The 19222-nt window shown below is 40.6% G+C and overlaps 1 protein-coding gene across 1 annotated transcript in view; it reads right to left on the bottom strand.

Annotated features, from left to right (window-relative positions):
* Positions 1-18419, bottom strand: part of LOC118481807 (loricrin-like) — a 35695-nt gene extending 17276 nt beyond the window's left edge. The window contains exon 1 of the mRNA XM_035977085.1: positions 18303-18419. Within this exon, the coding sequence (XP_035832978.1) occupies positions 18303-18419 (117 nt within the window). The remainder of the gene's footprint in view (positions 1-18302) is intronic.
* Positions 18420-19222: the final 803 nt, after the last annotated feature.

Genomic DNA, 19222 nt, shown 5'->3' with positions numbered 1-19222 from the left:
CGGCGCCTATGATGTCGCCGCCGCAGGTCCAGGAGATCCTGCAGGGGATTGATAGCATGCGACGCGAGTTTCAGCACAATATGCGGGAGGATCGCCGACGCACCAGTGGCATGTTTAAGAAGGTATTCGATTTGCTCAAGGGTAAGAGCAAGAAGGATCGTTGAATCCTTCGATTATCATTCCATGTACTCATGTCCCTGCGTGGACATTTATTCCAGTACTCTACCCCTGCGTGGGTATATCTATCTTTCTCTACCCTTGCGTGGGTATGTTATCCTGTTAACCCCTGCGTGGGTTTGTTTTATTTTATTTTGTTATTGCTGTACTTGTTTAGCCCCTGCGCGGGCATGTTATTCATGCTAGTTATGTTATTTCAAAGTCCCGTTTAGGGCAATTATGTACTGGTATTTTATTGGAAATTTAAATGGTTAATTTGAATTTATCATTTTATTTGTATGCATGAATAATATTAAAATAATGGAAAATATCAATTTTTATTTGATTTGCCATTTTAAAAGAATCTTAGTAAGGTATAACCTAGCCTGAATGCCTTATTAACAGGCCTGGCCCTGATGGTAAAACCTGGTTGAAAGGATTCAACTCCCTGTTAACATCTGAGAACATGTTAACATTCCTGGCCAAGCGTGATCTGTAAAATCACACAAGCCACCCTTTTTAATAAAATATCTACAGATTTTATCTGTACACAAGTCTGTTAATGACTTGATACCTACGGGTTATGACTATGTCATATAGTGGCAGTTGTGGTTTATGACTCCCTGCCTAGTAAAGAAATATCTACAGATTTTATCTGTACACAAGTCTATTAATGGCTTGATACCTACGGGTTATAACTATGTTATATAATGACAGTTGTGGTTTATGACTCTCTGTCTAGTAAAGGATTATTTGTTTAATTATGCAATTTATAATCCTATAAAAATCTAAATTTATAATTTAGTGATTGTCCTTGTGACTAGGCCTATGGTGCCAATATATATATTTTCATTCCTTGATTGCTAATAAGAGCCTGAATGAAATATAGTAAATTAACTGCTAAGGTTTTTGATACCATGGTTAATAAATCGTCTAGGACGATAATACTGTTAGGTTCTAAATTAGACCTTGTCCTTTATTGTAGCTTAAAGCTACGATGGCCAAATCGGAAGAAACCAACAGTCATTCTGGGGAACGCTCAGATAATGCAAAGATTCACGTTACCGGTGCAGAATTGCAAGCACTGATTGATAATGCTGTCGCCAAGGCTATGGATAGGCAGTTCAGAGAATCCAGTGGTACTCAGAGTAGAACCCGCTCAGTGACGCATGTCAAAGCTAAGACTCATTCTGGGGCTCATAGTAAGCCGCCGTCTAAAAAGAGTGAGCCGAAGAAAGCTGAGGATGATAATCATTCCTCCAACCACAGCAGCGTCCCAAAGCAGGAGATTGAACTGAAACGTGACACGTACAGCAGGTCCTGTACGTACAAATACTTTGTATCTTGCAAGCCCAGAGATTTCACTGGGGAAAAAGGAGCCGTCGATTGTATGACGTGGATCGACGAGATGGACACTGTAGTTGATATCAGCGGGTGTGCTGATAGGGACGTCGTTAAGTACGTGTCCCAGTCATTCAAAGGAGATGCGTTAGCATGGTGGAGGTCACTCCTACAAGCTGCCGGTAAGGCCACACTGTACGGTTTGTCATGGGAACAGTTTGTGGCCCTGATTAGAGAAAACTTCTGTCCGCAGCACGAGGTCGAGCGAATTGAATCGGATTTCGTGTCCTTAGTCATGAAGAACCTCGATTGTCAAACGTATCTTACTACGTTCAACACGCTGTCTCGTTTAGTGCCTTACTTGGTGACCCCGGAGCCGCGTAGGATTGCTCGATTTATCGGGGGTCTGGCACCGGAAATAAAGGCGAGTGTTAAAGCTTCAAGACCTACAACATTTAGATCAGTAGCAGATCTATCCCTCTCCCTCACTCAAGACGTGGTTAGATTGAGAGCCATGAAGAGCTCTGAGGAGAACAAACGGAAACGTGAGGATGACACCTCACGAAGGTCTGAGAAACGACATAGAGGGAACAACGACCACAAGAAAGGGTCGGGGTCTAGGAAAAGTGATCATCAGTCGGGTGAGAAACCCAGATGCAAGATTTGTAGGAGACACCACTTTGGGAGGTGTCGGTTAGAAACAAAATCCCAGTCTTCAGAGAAACGATGTGGAATCTGCAAGTCCACAGATCATAAAGCTGTGGATTGCAAGAAAATGAAGGATGCAACTTGTTTTGGTTGCAACGAGAAAGGGCACATTCGGCCCAACTGTCCAAAGTTTGCGAAGAAGGCCGAGGAAGGGAAGAAGACTAATGCGAGAGTCTTCAAAATGGACGCAAAGGAAGCAGTCCTTGACGATAACGTCATTACCGGTACGTTTCTTGTAAACGATATTTTTGCTAGAGTTTTGTTTGATTCCGGAGCTGATAAGTCGTTTGTAGATAATAAGTTTTGTAAACTGTTGAACCTTCCTGTTAAAACCTTAAGTGTGAAATATGAGGTGGAACTAGCCGATGGAACCATAGAAACCGCCTCGACTGTTCTAGATGGATGTGTTATATCCATTAGGAATCATTCCTTCCCGTTATCCTTGCTTCCCTTTAAGTTAGCTGGATTCGACATAGTAATAGGCATGGATTGGTTGTCAAGTAACCAAGCCCAGATTCTGTGCAACAGAAAGCAAGTAATAGTTAAGACTCCGTCTGGTGAGTCACTTACTATTCAAGGAGATACCCAGCATGGATTGCCGGAGCAAGTGTCCATGCTCAAGGCATCCAGGTGCATGCAGAAGGGATGTGTCATTTATATGGCACAAGTTACCATTGATGAGCCGAAGCCGAAGATTGAAGATATTCCTGTTATCTCGGAATATCCTGAAGTGTTTCCTGAAGAACTACCCGGATTGCCACCGGATAGACAAGTAGAGTTTCGGATAGATATCATTCCAGGCACTGCACCTGTAGCAAGAGCACCATACAGATTGGCACCAACGGAGATGAAGGAGTTGAGGACGCAGTTGGATGATCTATTAGCTAAAGGTTTTATTAGACCTAGCTCATCTCCTTGGGGAGCGCCAATCTTGTTCGTCAAAAAGAAGGATGGTTCGATGCGTCTGTGCATCGATTACCGTGAGCTTAACAAAGTCACTATCAAGAATAGGTATCCGTTACCCAGGATCGACGATCTGTTCGATCAGTTACAAGGAGCAAGTTACTTCTCCAAGATCGACCTCAGGTCAGGTTATCATCAGTTGAAGGTCAAGGATGAAGACGTACACAAGACCGCGTTTAGGACTCGTTATGGACATTACGAGTTCCTAGTGATGCCGTTTGGGCTCACAAACGCACCAGCCGCGTTCATGGACCTCATGAATCGCGTCTGTAAACCCTATTTAGATAAATTCGTCATCGTCTTTATTGACGACATTCTTATCTACTCGGAGAGCCAAGCTGACCATGAGAAACACCTTCGTTGTATTCTCAAACTTCTAAATCAAGAGAAGCTTTATGCCAAATTCTCGAAGTGTGAATTTTGGCTTCGTGAAGTCCAGTTCCTTGGACATGTTGTTAGCGAGCGTGGTATCCAAGTAGATCCCGCTAAGGTCGATGCAATCATGAATTGGCAGGAGCCGAAGACGCCTACCGAGATTCGCAGTTTCCTCGGATTGGCAGGATATTATAGGAGATTCATCGAGAACTTCTCAAGGATTGCTGCGCCCCTAACCTCATTGACCCGTAAGAAGACTAAGTTTGATTGGGGCCCTAAGCAGCAGGAATCCTTTGACATTCTGAAGCAGAAGCTGAGCAATGCACCAGTGTTGACATTGCCCGAGGGTATAGACGAATTTGTGGTGTATTGTGATGCATCACATACGGGCATGGGTTGTGTACTCATGCAGAAAGGCAAAGTCATTGCCTACGCTTCTCGACAGCTAAAGGTGCACGAAAAGAACTACACCACCCACGATTTGGAATTGGGTGCGGTTGTATTTGCTTTGAAGTTATGGAGACATTACTTGTATGGAACCAAGTGCATAATTTATTCGGATCACAAGAGTCTTCAGCATTTGTTCAATCAGAAGGAATTGAACATGCGTCAAAGGCGATGGATGGAAACTCTCAATGATTATGACTGTGAGATAAGATACCATCCAGGCAAGGCAAATGTGGTTGCCGACGCCTTAAGTAGAAAGGAAAGGGTTAAACCGATCAAAATCAATGCCAAGCGCATTGAGATAAGGAATAGTCTGAATGAAAGGGTGTTAGCTGCACAGAAGGAAGCTGTGCTGGAAGCTAACTATCCTGCAGAAAAGTTGGGAGTAACTGAGGAGCAGTTATCCCACGACAAAGATGGAATGCTACGTCTAAACGGACGAATATGGGTTCCGGTATATGGAGGACTTCGGGATGTTATCCTCCAGGAAGCCCACAGCTCTAAATACTCAGTTCATCCTGGAGCTGATAAGATGTACCAGGATTTGAAATCAAACTACTGGTGGATTGGTTTGAAAAAGTCCGTGGCCGAGTACGTGGCCAAATGTTTGACTTGTGCGCAAGTCAAGGCTGAGCATCAGAAGCCGTCAGGTTTGCTTCAGCAACCTGAAATTCCCAAATGGAAGTGGGAAATGGTGACAATGGATTTCATCACCAAGTTGCCAAAGACGAAAAAGGGAAATGATACCATATGGGTCATAGTTGACAGATTGACTAAGTCAGCTCATTTTCTACCCATCAAAGAGACGTATAGCTCAGATATGTTAGCTCAATTATACGTCGATAAGATAGTAGCGCTACATGGTATACCTATATCTATTATCTCTGATAGAGATACTAGATATACGTCACATTTTTGGAAGAGTTTCCAACAATCGTTGGGCACTCGTTTGAATTTTAGTACGGCTTACCATCCTCAGACTGATGGTCAGAGTGAGCGTACTATTCAAACCCTGGAAGACATGCTTCGTGCATGTACGATCGACTTAGGTGGTAGTTGGGATAAGCACCTACCACTGATTGAATTCTCCTACAACAATAGCTACCATTCCAGCATAAAGGCTGCGCCTTTTGAGGCCCTATACGGTAGAAAGTGTAGATCGCCCATTTGTTGGGCAGAAGTTGGAGATGTCCAGTTGTCTGGACCAGATATCGTCTTTGAGACGACAGACAAGATCGTTCAGATCCGTGATCGTATGAAAGCTGCCAGGGATAGGCAGAAGAGTTATGCGGATCCTAAGCGCAAGGATTTTCACTTCGATGTGGGTGAAAAAGTGTTGCTTAAGGTATCACCTTGGAAAGGTGTAATGCGATTTGGAAAGAAAGGCAAGCTAAGCCCGAGATACATAGGACCTTTCGAGATAATCGAACGTGTCGGGGCAGTCGCTTATAAGTTAAATTTGCCTGAAGAGCTTAGTGCCATTCATAATGTGTTCCATATCTGTAATTTGAAAAAGTGTTGCGCTGACGATTCACTGGTTATACCGCATACAGATATACACATAGACGAAAGTCTAAAGTTTGTTGAAAAACCTTTGTCGATCGAGGATCGACAGGTAAAGAAGCTTCGAAGGAAGCAAGTGCCTATAGTTAAGGTCAAATGGGATGCCCGTAGAGGCCCCGAATACACGTGGGAAGTGGAATCCACGATGAAAGAAAAATATCCCCATTTGTTTGAATAAATCTCGGGGTCGAGATTTCTTTTAAGGGGGTGAGGATGTAACACCTCGAAAAATTTCGGCCAATAATGTCTTGACACGTGTCATAAGGTTCCGTTATGTGAAAACATACTTTAGAGGGACTAAAAATGACAAACAGTGAAAACTATGGAACGTAAGGGTCCAAAGTGTCAACAATGGATAAATAGGCTCTATGATAACCCCACATAATGTTTATAACCTTTAACGGATGGTTCATGGATCATACGACGCGGAAATTGCACAAAAGTGAAGTATTGCAAACTATAGGGGCCAAAAGTGTCAACATGTTTAACTTATACCTCTGAGTGAACTTTTGGCAGACCCGAAGCTTTGAGAAGCTAAAATATACTCACTAGAATATGTGGTAAAAATTTCATGAAGTTTCGTCAACGTATGAGAAAGTTATGGCCAAAACCGTACTTAAGGGACTAAAAGCGTCAACGTCGAATTCAGGGCTTTTCGGTTGAGCGCAAAGTTATCCGAGGGCATTACCATGTTGGTAAAAGTCCTAAGGTCCATAAAAACCAAGTTTGGGGGTTTACGGATCGAGAAAAGTAGCCGAAACATTAATCGCGAAGACAGGGACCAAAACTGCCAAAATGTGGCAAAGTTTGACAGCAACAAAGGCCAGGCGGCCCGCCTGGACTGGCTTACGCGGGCCGCGACCCAGGCCCAGATGCAGAATTCGTTTTTTCAGTTATTTGGGTCCGAATTCAAGTGTGTTACAGCTGGTTTCTGCCTCCAATTCAACCAATAGCAAACCTTGCATGGCTACAACTACAGGAGCCTCAAAAATTCTGATTTAAATCAGATTATTGATCAATTCTTGATCATATTTCATAGTAACCAAAGTGCTCAAGAACACATTCTCTCAAGAACTCTCAAGGCAAGCTTTCTGGAGCTTTTCTGATCAACAAGGCCGACTCCTAGTGATCATTTAACATCTATAGGACTCTTGTAAGCATTCAATTCGTTCTCAAATCCGTTTATGCTTTGATTATTAGTAAAAGTCAAACTGGGTGTTCATAACCTTTGACTTTCTGATTAAACGGATTTCTTTCAGTAATTTCTCGAATTGAAACTTGTTATAGATTGGTATTTATGTGGGAAACAAACCCTCTAAAGGGTACTAACTGATTCCCACTACATGCATGCTTAATGTCGAGTCAAACATGGTTCTAAAAAGTCAACAGAAACGATTTTGATGAAAGATGACATGATTAATGATATAGATGACATGCAACCTGATTGATCATTGAAAACAACTTGTAATATATATATAAATGTGTTTTAATCATCATCCACTCGACAATCTATAGTATAGCCACGAATCGGAACCGAAAGTCTTGTAAAACGATTATTTCGTAGACTATCGATTCGGATTCGTACATGCATGTTCAAGATCTGTATTGGATAGTATTTTTGACTACTTTTATTTTAGTTAAACTTTCTGGAATTTTCCTTGATTGAGTCTATGCTTAGCCTATTCGAATGCTTGTTTCCGGTTTATGCATAAAGTTGACTATTTTGCCCTTTTTGATTTAAAACGGGATTTTTGGAAAAGTGAAAGGATAGAAATCTTTATTTATATTATATAAACTTGCACCGAAAGTTTCGGATCAGTTGGTGGTCCAGATTGTGAGTTATGGCCATTAGCGTAAAACTATATTATAAATTTACATAAACGGTCCTTTTCGCGTAGAACCCATTTCTGGCCACGTTTTGGTATAAAACTTTTTACCAACAGATGTAATATAATATTCTGGGAATTTTGGTGATTTTTAATTAATTTTTGGCTGAACGGATCCTAGATCACCTAGTCATTTCGGCTTATGTCGGTTTTGACCGTTTTAGCTATAAAAGGAGTTTTACACATCCGTTTGACCCGAAACCTTTTTCTACTGATTTTGTATGATGAATAAATTATTATAAGACTTCTGGAAATATAAAAATCTCAGATTTACTGTGAAAACCCGAAAACGCCCTTAAATCGTATTTTTAGCGTTTTAAGCGCATAGTAAGCGTTGTACTTGTTTTAAACCTATAAAACTTATACCTACTGATGTAAATCACATATTTTCATATAATAACAGTAAGTATGATATTTTGAACTCAGGTTTCCAGTTTTGGCATTTTTAGCCCTTGTGAAATTACTAAATTGCCCCTACGGTGCATAGTTTGGTTTTAAATGATAAATTTGGTATATGGGTCATACCCTACTGATATAATATGTTATATTAAGTATATTTACTGTATGATCCAGACCCGAAACTCAGATTTCAAATTTTATCCTTTTATTATATTTTAAATGACCAAAATGCCCTTCTAAGGCATAAATTGAGTTTAAAATTATCCCGGGCAATATAGAATATAACTTACTGATATAACATCATATTTTAAGCATATTATCTCAGGGAACTTGCATTTGAATCATTTGGCTACCTGTATCGCCCTTTTCGCGTTCGGTTCGGTTTACGTAACTAGTTTGCGTAAATTGACCGAAACGGGTCAAACGATATCATTTTTATTTCAAAATCCAGAATGTATTTAGTATACCCATATTATACAAGTATTCAAACTTGTCGGGCCTAAATCACATTCTATCCGGTCTTTCGCTTAATCGTGCGTAAACCGCATCATTCCTAAAACTAACCGGTCAAAGCTTAGGCTTAAATAAAAGACCCGTTAGGAATCTAATAGGTTAATTATAAACCTTTGTTCCAGATTAGGGAGCCCGGTAAAAGCTACCAACACTATTCGTTTGTGACTTATACTTGCTCAGGTAAATGCATTTTGACTTATTTTCCCTATACGGGCTTGGGGTACGGTATTTAAAATACCGCTTGATCGGGCGCACAAGTCCTGCTCCTTATAGGTGTTCAGTCTTGAATAGCTTGTGCGACTTCGTTTAAACAGTTTTGTCTTACTTAAAAGGCTTTGGGGGGTTTTTGACCATGTCCCGGATATCCTTGGCATTATCTTACGAGATGGCCACGACCAGAGCACGGGGTGTAGGCGTACACCCGTCGTGTATAACTCTTTGATGTGGTGTGTCAATTAAATCTCTAGCCCGGACAGTAGATCCCGGGCCACCAGAGATATAAGTGCATGTAATTCGTTCACAAGTTTATATTATATAATTATCCCAAGTTAATAAGAATATTTATGCCTTGTGCATTTAAATAAATTTTCAATCATTTTCAAAATGAGTCAGTCGATTTGTATTTACCAGTGTAAACTGACGTATTTTTCCCAAAAGATTAAGTGCAGGTACTATACGGAAATAGGCTGGCTGTTTCCTAGAGAGCGTCCACAATAGTCTCGCAAACTCGGACGACATTTATCTGTTGAACTATTATTTTATCTTATTTTATTGATCCGCCTGTGGATCCATTTCAACTACTGTGATATTTATTATTACGCTTTATTTAAAAGTTGAAATGTTTCTATTCTGCTTCCGCTGTGCATTATTATATTGTGTTGATTGTCTATGACGATGCCAACTACGTCACTGTACCCCACACCGGGCCCACCGGTGACACGTGGAAATTGGGGGGGTGACATAGTGGCTGCTTCACTTGGATTACCACCAAGAGTTACTTGTAACACAAGGGGTGTAACCTCCTCAGGTTGTGTTGGTGGGTTAGCAAAGACTGATACATCAGGCCCAGTCTTTTGTTGAGGTATATTCTCATGGACAGGTGATTGAGAAGGACTGGTTTGTGCCAGGTTCAGATCAATTGCATCCAACAGTAGTTTGGTATTAGGTGGAATTAGGGATGTGAAGGTAGGTTTAGAAAGCGGAATTGCCCCGGGCATTGGGCTGTGGATGATGGAAACGAGTGCTTCCAGAGCATCATGATGTGGTGACCCTATTTGTACAACCTGTTCTTTTTGTGAAGAGACAGGAGGAGCTCAGGTATGGGTTGAGATATTTTTACCAACTGCTGTGAGGAAGAAGCAGCAGTGGTTTGTTGTGACTTTTGTGTTGTCACAGGCAGTTGCTCTGGTATCTCATCCTCCAGAGATGCCTTTTTGGTAGGTTTTGGGGATTTTTGATTTTTCTTTTTCTTTGGCTTTTTGGTGATTGTAGGTGTGGGTTTCAAGGCAATTGTTTTGCTACCTTGATCACCTTGAGCAGTGGGCTCAGCAGCAGATGCCTGAGAGCAGTGTTTGCTGCTAAAGTCTGCTCAGGCACCTCTGCTTGTGTTTTGCAAGGTGTTGACATTCTTGTAAATGTTTCAGCAGTTAAGCTGTTTATCTGAAAAGAGTCACCTTGGTTTATTACCGCAATATCATCCTTACTGAATTTTTTCTCAAAATAATAACTTAAAAATCTTGGAAACAGTAAGAATGATTTTGTTTCAACATTTTTAACCAAATCATTGAAAATTACCTTGGAATAGTTAAAATTTTCTTCTTGTAAAATAGCATATCCCAAGTTTTGAATTTTCATTGGTATTTCATTAAAAGAGGTGGTTTTATTTGAAACACACATGAGAAGGGTATGGAATAAAAATCTTGTTGCAGGAGGGAAGAAATCTTTTTGTAAGGTATCCCTCTTCATCATTGTGTCTGCATACCCTCTCTCAATGAAGTCAATTTTGAACTGCCTTTTTCTGCAGAGTAGAGTTAATGGCTATGACATTTTCACCTTGTTTTTCAAGGGTATAATTTTTCCAAAACTCTCTCTGAGTTTGCAGGTAAATGGGTGCATCAACGGTTAACAAAGTTTTATACTTTGATGCGTTGATTATATCGAGGATGGAATCAAATGTATCGATGTTGCCGGGTTTTGTGAGAAGACCCAGTAGATTATGAGACGGTTTGTGTGGGATTTCTGTGGAGGTAGCCTTTTGAGAGGCCCCTTTGGAAGATTTTGCGGATGATTTCGATTTTGTCATTTTGATGATGAGGATCGAAAATGATTTTGTGAAGAAATTTGATGGAATGGATTGGAAACTGCTTTGAGAAGAAAATTTATAAGAATTCAATTCGACAGTGAAACCCTGTTTGGGCTTTGAAAAGAGGTTTTATAGAGGAAAAGTGAATGCTGACGTGGCAGCGGTTACAAAAGGTCTGACCACTATGTACTGTCCGCATGCCATCCCCTGGTGAAATGAAGGATAGTACTTTTGAACAGTACATTTTGTGAAAACAACTGGTGAAGACAGTAGTTGTAATGATAATGGAGAACAGTGGCTGCTTTTAACTATCAGTAGATAGCTCAGCAGTGGATACAACACTGATTTTGAACATCAGTGCTTATCAAAGGAAAATGAGAACAGGGGATGACTTTCAGCAGTGGACAGACTTTTGAACCCATCAGTGGTTATGGCAGACTTTTAGGATTTTAATGAAAAATTCATTTTTAGCTATTTTTAAGGATGGATTTTTGATTTTCTGAAAACATTTTAATGCTTTTATTCATAGAAAAACAGGATTTTACCTGTTATTCCATGTTTAGCATGCCAATCCTAGAGATCAAGCTTTCAAAGGTGGATGTGTCTAATGCTTTGGTTAGCACATCTGCCAGCTGATCCTTAGTTGGAACATGATGCAGAGAAATCAAACCTTTTTCATAGCAATCCCTCACAAAGTGATGTCTGATGTCGATGTGTTTGGTGGTTGAATGGGAAACTGGATTTTTGATGATATTTTCTGCTGCCTGGCTGTCCAACATAAGTGGTGTCTTCAAGGCAGTGATACCAAAATCCAGTAACTGATTTTGAAGCCAGAGCAGTAGGGCTGTACAGCTTGCAGCAGCTATATATTCTGCCTCAGCAGTGGATGTGGAAACAGCTGCTTGCTTTTTGCTTTGCCAGGACACTAAGCAATTGCCTAGGAATTGGCACCCTCCTGAAGTGGACTTCCTTGTTTTATCACATCCAGCAAAGTCACTATCTGAGAAACCTGAAAGCTCAATTTTACCATCAGCTGGATACCAGATACCAAGTGTGGGAGCACCTTTGAGGTATCTGAATATCCTTTTTACAGCAATAAGGTTTGACTTTCTTGGGGCTGATTGGGATCTTGCACAGACACATGTTGCAAACATGATGTCTGGTCTAGATGCAGTTAGGTACAATAAGGACCCAATCATGCTTCTATATAAGGTCTGATCAACCAAATCATCCTTTTCTTCAGACATGACCAATTTATTGGTTGCAATGGGTGTACTACATGGCTTACAATCATCCATATCAAATTTCTTTAAAAGTTCTTTGGCATATTTGCCTTAATGGATGAAAGTACCATTTTGCAGCTGCCTTACTTGGAGACCAAGAAAGCACTGGAGTTCACCCATTGCACTCATTTCAAACTCAGCTGTCATGAGATGCCTGAACTCTTCACACATTTTATTACATGTGCTTCCAAAAATGATGTCATCCACATAAATCTAGACAATCATCAAATCATTCCCTCTCCATTTTAAAAACAGTGTTTTATCAATCCTGCCTCTGGTGAAACCAATGGAAAGTAAAAAGGTGGACAGAGTTTCATACCAGGCCCTTGGTGCTTGTTTCAAGCCATACAAATCTTTATTTAGCTTGTAGACATGATCTGGATTAAATGGATCCTCAAAACCTGGAGGTTGACAAACGTAAACCTCCTCTTGAATCTTACCATAGAGAAATGCACATTTGATATCCATTTGATACACCTTGATGTTGTGGTTGACAGCAAAGGCCAGAAACAGTCTGATAGCTTCAAGTCTTGCTATAGGGGCAAATGTTTCATCATAGTCAATGCCCTCTTCTTGTCTGAAACCTTGAACCACAAGCCTGGCTTTATTCTTGACAACAATACCCCTTTCATCAGTTTTATTTTTGAAGACCCATTTTGTGCCAATAGGACTCACACCCTCTGGCAATGGAACAAGCTCCCATACTTGTTGTCTTCTAAACTGTTGGAGCTCCTCTTGCATTGCTTCTACCCAGCTGTTGTCTTTCAGTGCCTCTTGGTACTTGACTGGCTGATGGAGTGATAGAAAACCTGCAAAAAGACAAATGTTTTGGGACTGCTTTCTTGTGAGCACCCCTTCATTGATGTTGCCAATGATTTGATCTGGTGGATGAGATTTCAAGAAGATAAGCTCTCCTTGGTATGGAACAATGGCATTGAGTGGTGAGGGCTGCAGATGTATATCATCTGAGCTAACCACTGCTGGTGACTTTGATGACCCAGCAGTGGCTTCAAAAGGTGGTGGCATAGGGGGTAAAGGTGTGGACACCTGCTGACTTTGATCCACTGTTTGAGGACTTTTGTCAGCAGTGTTTGATGAGGTGGAAGCAGTGGTTAAAGGCTACTTTGGTCAACAACTGTTGAGGTAGCAGTGGTTGAGCTTTGACAACTGTTTTGAACAGCTGATGCTCTCCCTATTGAAGCAGACTTTTGAGGAATGATGATCTCATATCCATAGTCTGGTGATGAATCTTCTGATGGACCTGCACTGTTAGTCTTGACAGCAGTATTTTCAAAAGTGAATTTTTCAAGATCAAACAATTCTGCAGGATTTGCAGGGATTTTCATTGATGAAAGTTCATTGAACTTTACATTCAAAGTCTCTTCCACTGCTTTGGTCCGTGTATTAAACAGTTTGTAGGCCTTAGCAGTGGTTGAGTATCCCAGGTGGTATCCCATATCAATTTTGGCTGCAAACTTTGAGATAGAATCTTTTAAGTTTAGAATGAAACATGGGCAACCAAAAACTTTGAAATATGAGATTAATGGCTTTATTTTATACAGAATTTCATAAGCAGTCTTTTTGTGCCTAGGGTTGATCAAAACTCTGTTTTGGACATAGCAAGAAGTGTTTACTGCCTCTGCCCAAAAAGTTAATGGCAAACCTGAATCTGCAAGTATGGTTCTGGCAGCCTTAATCAATGTTCTGTTCTTTCTTTCAACAACCCCATTTTGCTCTGGTGTTCTAGGGATGTTGTACTGCCTTACAATCCCTTTCTTCACACAAAAGGCATCCAACTCCTTATTTTTGAATTCTGTGCCATTGTCACTCCTGAAGACTTTTACTGGAAGGTCAAATTGCTTTTCAACCTGTGTCACAAAGTCTTGCAAAATGCCTGCAGTCTCATCTTTTGAGTGTAAAAAGAAGGTCCATGTAAACCTAGAGAAGTCATCAACAATAACCAAGCAATATCTCTTCTTTTTGAGACTCATGACTTGCACTGGGCCAAACAAATCCATGTGCAGCATTTGCAAACACTGGGTTGTTTTGGACTCTTCAATGGGCTTAAAAGAGCTTTTATGCTGTTTTCCTTTTAAACAGGAAACACAGTGTTCAGGACATGAAAACATTTTTTGTGGTAAGCCTCTCACTAAGCCATTTTTTGAAATTTCATTTATTGTTTTGAGATTTGTGTGTCCCAGTCTTTTGTGCCATGGCTCTGTCTCTTTGTTAGAGGCAGCTGAGAACAGACAGGCATCAGCTCTAGGACACTCTCTTGACATGTCAACAACATAAACATTGCCACTTCTTTGAGCAACAAGTTTTGTTGTGCCTTTCTTGATTATTGCTTCAATCTTACTAACCATTTCTGGTCCAACAATCCTACAACAATCCTTTGTGAAGAATGAGCCAAACCGTTTATCACTCATTTGAGATACACTCAGGAGGTTGAATTTTAGATTGTCAATAAGATTGACATTTTCAAATTTTACATTTCCAGACTTTACTGTACCAGACCCCAGAACCTTTCCTTTACTATTATTACCAAAGGATATATCACCCCCTCCATGAATTTTGAAATCTTGAAGAAGGGCTTTACATCCTGTCATGTGCCTGGAGCCTCCACTATCTACATACCAAAAACTATCTAAGCATGCAGAAGCTCCCTTAGCAGCAGCTATCATGGCACAGTCACATTGATGATCACCTTCTTCATCAGCTCTAACTTCTTCCTCACTAGCTTTCTTCTTTTCTTCTTCCTTTTTGTCTTCTTTGGACCAAGGGTCAGACAGTGGTTCAAGCAGGGTTTCTGAATTTTCTCCCAGCAGTAGTTCACCAGCAACTGCAGTAACCACTGCTTCAGCAACTTCATCCACTGTTTCAGCACTTAGTTGTTCGCCTTCAGTTTCAACCCCTTCTGGTATTGACTCTAATGCCATCAAACAAAATTCATCATCAAAAGTATCATTAGAAGCATAGAGTGCAAAATTTTCATCACCAAGTTCATCAGGCATGCTGCTCCAATCAACAAAGCCTTGTGTGAAAAAGCTTTGCTGATCTGGTTGTGTCATTGTTGAAGCAGCTTGTTGAGGTGCAGCAGGTTGCACTTGTGCCTGAGGAACAGGGGCTTGAACATACTGAATTTGTGGAACAGTGGATTGAACATAATGCACAGGCACAGGGGTAGCAGCATAATGAGCAGTGTTAACATGTGCTGCAGGGACATATTGGGTATAGTGCACAGTGTTTTGTTATTGTGGTCTAGGGTTTGAGCCAGGGTGAGTGATTATGGGACCAGTGGTTTGACTCCTACATTCCCTAGCAAAATGACCTAGCCTATTACACTTGAAACACTTGATTTTTGATTTATCCAACCCCACCCTTAAATTCCCATGAAGTCCTGGGAATTTTCTCCCTGTTCTTTTGTAGAATTTGCTTGTTCTAACACTAAGCAAAGCCAATTGATGCAAGATGTCCATCTCTTCTAAGTCAGTGGGATCAAAATGTTGCAAATCATTCAGCTCAAAGCACAAATTGTCTGACATCTGGTTTTCAGTATTTGCAGTGAAAGCATAATTTGCAGAGTGAGAATCAGAGTTGTTAAAATTACCCCGAACAGTTATGTCAATAAAGTGATCATAACTCTGATCCTTACTGCTGCTACCAGATTCTTCCTGACCAAACAGAGCTGTGCTGCCAAATGAATAGTCATCGGCAACTTTACCAGACTCTTGTAACTTCCTTTTCTGGTTTAACTCCATTTCATAGGTCAGGAGTCTACCATGGAGTTGGGTCAGGGTCAGATCTTTGAACTCAGCTGAATTTCTGGTGACAAAAGCAATTGTGTCCCATTTTTCTGGCAGTGATCTAAGGAACCTGCTATTTTGGGTTGCATTTGGAAATGTAACCTTAACAAGCCTTAGTTCACTGATGAGCCAACTGAAACGTTCAAATTGTTAGGTTAGTGATTCCCCTTTGATGTGACAAAATGTTTCATACTGCTGATTCAGAATTTCCCTGTTGTTTTCGATAACCTCTTCTGTCCCCCCAAATTGTTCCTTCAATGCATCCCATAATTCCTTGGCATTGTTACAGTGTAGCAGCCCAGCATAGCTTTCATTGGGCAATGCAGAGGCTATGATGCTAAATGCTTTGGCATCCAGTTCGAACTTCTGAAAATCAGATTCAGTATAATTTTCAGTTGGTTTAGGAATGAACTTTTTGGTGTCCTTAGCACTTGGCACCATAGGAACATGAGGACCGAAAACAACAGACCTCCAACATCCAGTGTTCTATTGAGCAAGGATGTGACACATCCTTCTCTCCCAGATGTTGTATTCATTTCTTTTAAGCATAGGAGGTTTAAAAAGCGAGCCAATGTTATTCTTATCATCTTGAGACTGTGACGACATCCTAGTTGTTTTACAGGTACTGATTAATCAACTTTATCGGTGATTAAACCTTACTCTGTTTTTCAACACAACGAACAAACTATCAGTATCAACAATTTTGAGCTGAACTATTTACGTCAAAATGATTGTTAAATCAAATTTGACTGTCCAAGCTCTGATACCAATTGTTAGGATCTGAGTTTGGATTGATTGTGATTTGTGTTTGAATTTAGATGAACAAATGAAAGAGTAGTGCAGCGGAATTTAAATGGAAGTAAACTTTTCACAATCAAACAGAAGAAATGCTTTCAATCATACATTTTTAACACAGAATCAAATGATTAAATTTATTTTTAAACTCTGATTACAATGCATGTATGATTCGCAAACTCCCCCTCAGCCCGAGCTCAGTGTTTGTTCGTGCAGGAAGAAGATGGTAAAAGAGCTAAACAGAACAGTACAGAGTACTGTTCTATTTATAGGCACTTGCAAACCACTGAGCATCTAAGCTGACGTTACCATGAAAGTGACATCTAACCTCCTAACAAACTCTAACCTCTGATCTATACAAACACTGCTATGCTAAATACTGATATTACATTTCAATACATAAAACAGAGATAAACTGCTGCTGCATCCTTCCACTGCTGTGAACCCAGCAGTACTTGTCATGATCAGCAGTGCTTGAACCATGGCAGTAGATTGAGTAGCAGAGCTTTAGTTCTTCAATCAGACTTTGACTTGATCAGCAGTTGTGAGTCAGCAGTTTGCATGATCAGCAGATAGGAGGTCAGCAGATGTTGAAACCACTTTCAAGGGGAGAGACTTGCAACCAAACATCTGCTTATTCTGGATCCACTGCTCTGATCCAGTTTTGGCTTTCATTATCTGTTCCTTTGGAAGGGTTCAATCCCAACATCCCTAAGCTCTAAAACTAAACCCTAAACCCTAAAGCTAAACGTTAAAGCTAAACCCTAATATATTTAGGGTTTAGGGGTTATGATTTAGGATTTAGGGTTAAGAGATCCTAGTTATGGTTCGACGAGCCGGTTCCAATGCCGCTGGAATGAGTCCAAGCAGAGTTCGTTTGAGTCAGTTCCCCACTTTTCCCTACTTTTTTAGTGTTTTCCAATAAAACTCACACTACATAACTAAATATAAAAAATGGATAAAGTTTTTATCATTACAATTTGAAGTCCACTTGTATCCAAAACAAGTAATTTATTTGTCCACCTGTATCCAAAACAAACAATGAAGCCATAAATAATGATTGGAGCCGTTGAACGGTCAAATCTAAAACAAAACTTCAAACAATGCAGCGATTCATACTTTCATAGACATCTCCGTACCCCACCATCGTGGAAACATGTCATATTGTAAGGCAAATAATGAAAGAGGGGTCTATTTGTATGTCGTTTATGTTATATTATTTTTTGCTTAATTATAAGAAAGGTTGCATTTGTATGTCTTTATCTTATATTACTCTTTTGCTTAATAATAAGAAAGGATTGTATTTGTACGTCGTTTATCGTATTTTGTCTATTAAACCATGATTTCTGAAATTCTAATACTTTACTTTATTCATTCTTTCCGTACTTTTATATCCGTAGCTATTCATCATACTTTACTTTATTCATCATTTCTGTACTTTAATATCTGTAGCTATTTATCATATTTTATTTTTGAGTAAACTGTCATTTTGGTCCATGTGGTTTGGGCACTTTTGCCATTTTAGTCCAAATCTCAAACGTTTTACATCCAAGGCCCTGTGGTTTGTATTTTGTTGCCATTTTAGTCCAAATTTCAAATTTGGCCAGATTCCCATAATTAAACCCCATATTTCGTCTTCATCCTCAGGGGTATTTTGGTCATTTAGATTTATTATAACTTAAATTTAATAAATAATAATGGCACTGCCAGAACAACAACAACAAGAAGCACCACCACTGCCACACTTCCTCCCCCTTCTTCTCACCATCACCACTCTCTCTCTCCTCCTCTCCTCTCTGCCGCCACAAGAACCACCACCACCGCCACCTCCTTCTCCTTCCCCTGAGACCACCACCACCGCCAACACGTCATCACCACACATCCCTTTCTGCTGCCGGACCTCACCCAACCTCAACCACCGCCATCATCTTCAAACAACCCCAGTCGCTTTATAAACCTAACCCCATCACCGTCTCTCACTCTGCTCTCTCCCTCTCTTTGAACTACCACCACCACCCCCACCACCACCACCATCCCACTGCCGCCAACACCACCCACAAACTTAAAAAACAAACCCACAAACAAAATCAAATCTTGATCAAAACCCACCGACACCTGACCACCGCCGCTGCTAGCGGCTTTCTGGGTTGGCTCCTTATCTACACCCATATCTGACGGCGGCGGTGGTTACCGTCATCGGCGGCAAGTTATGGTGTTTCAACCGCTTTGATAGGTGCTGATGTCTTCCGGCGCAACGACAGAGATGATGTTGTGAAGAAGAATAACAGTGATGGGTGGCGATTAGGTCAAAGATTTTGTTTTTGTTAGGGTTTCTTCCATATCTACTGATTAGGTCAGACTTTAGAGATTTGATTTGGGGGATTTCTTTCATTGGCAGGTACAATTGATTAGTTTAGACTTTAGAGATCCTGAAAGTGATTTTGTTGAACAGGTTGTGTTTTAGGGTTGTTTTGGTGAGACGTAGGAAAGTGAACGTGGGTCGGTGGCTTAGGGTTTAGCGCCACCTCAACCACCGCAGTTGTGTTACGGTGGCGGTGGTGATGATACGGTGGTGGGGGTGGTGTGGTGGTAGTTCAGAGAGAGAGAGAGAGAGCAGAGTGAGAAAGATGAGAGAGAGAGGGAGAGAGTTCTGGCAGTGGCATTATTATTTATTAAATTTAAGTT

This window comes from Helianthus annuus, chromosome 9, assembly GCF_002127325.2.
Source record: "Helianthus annuus cultivar XRQ/B chromosome 9, HanXRQr2.0-SUNRISE, whole genome shotgun sequence".
Classification (NCBI taxonomy): domain Eukaryota; kingdom Viridiplantae; phylum Streptophyta; class Magnoliopsida; order Asterales; family Asteraceae; genus Helianthus; species Helianthus annuus.
The sequence above is the reverse complement of the archived record's forward strand: the minus strand, read 5'-3'. Positions and strand labels throughout refer to the sequence as shown.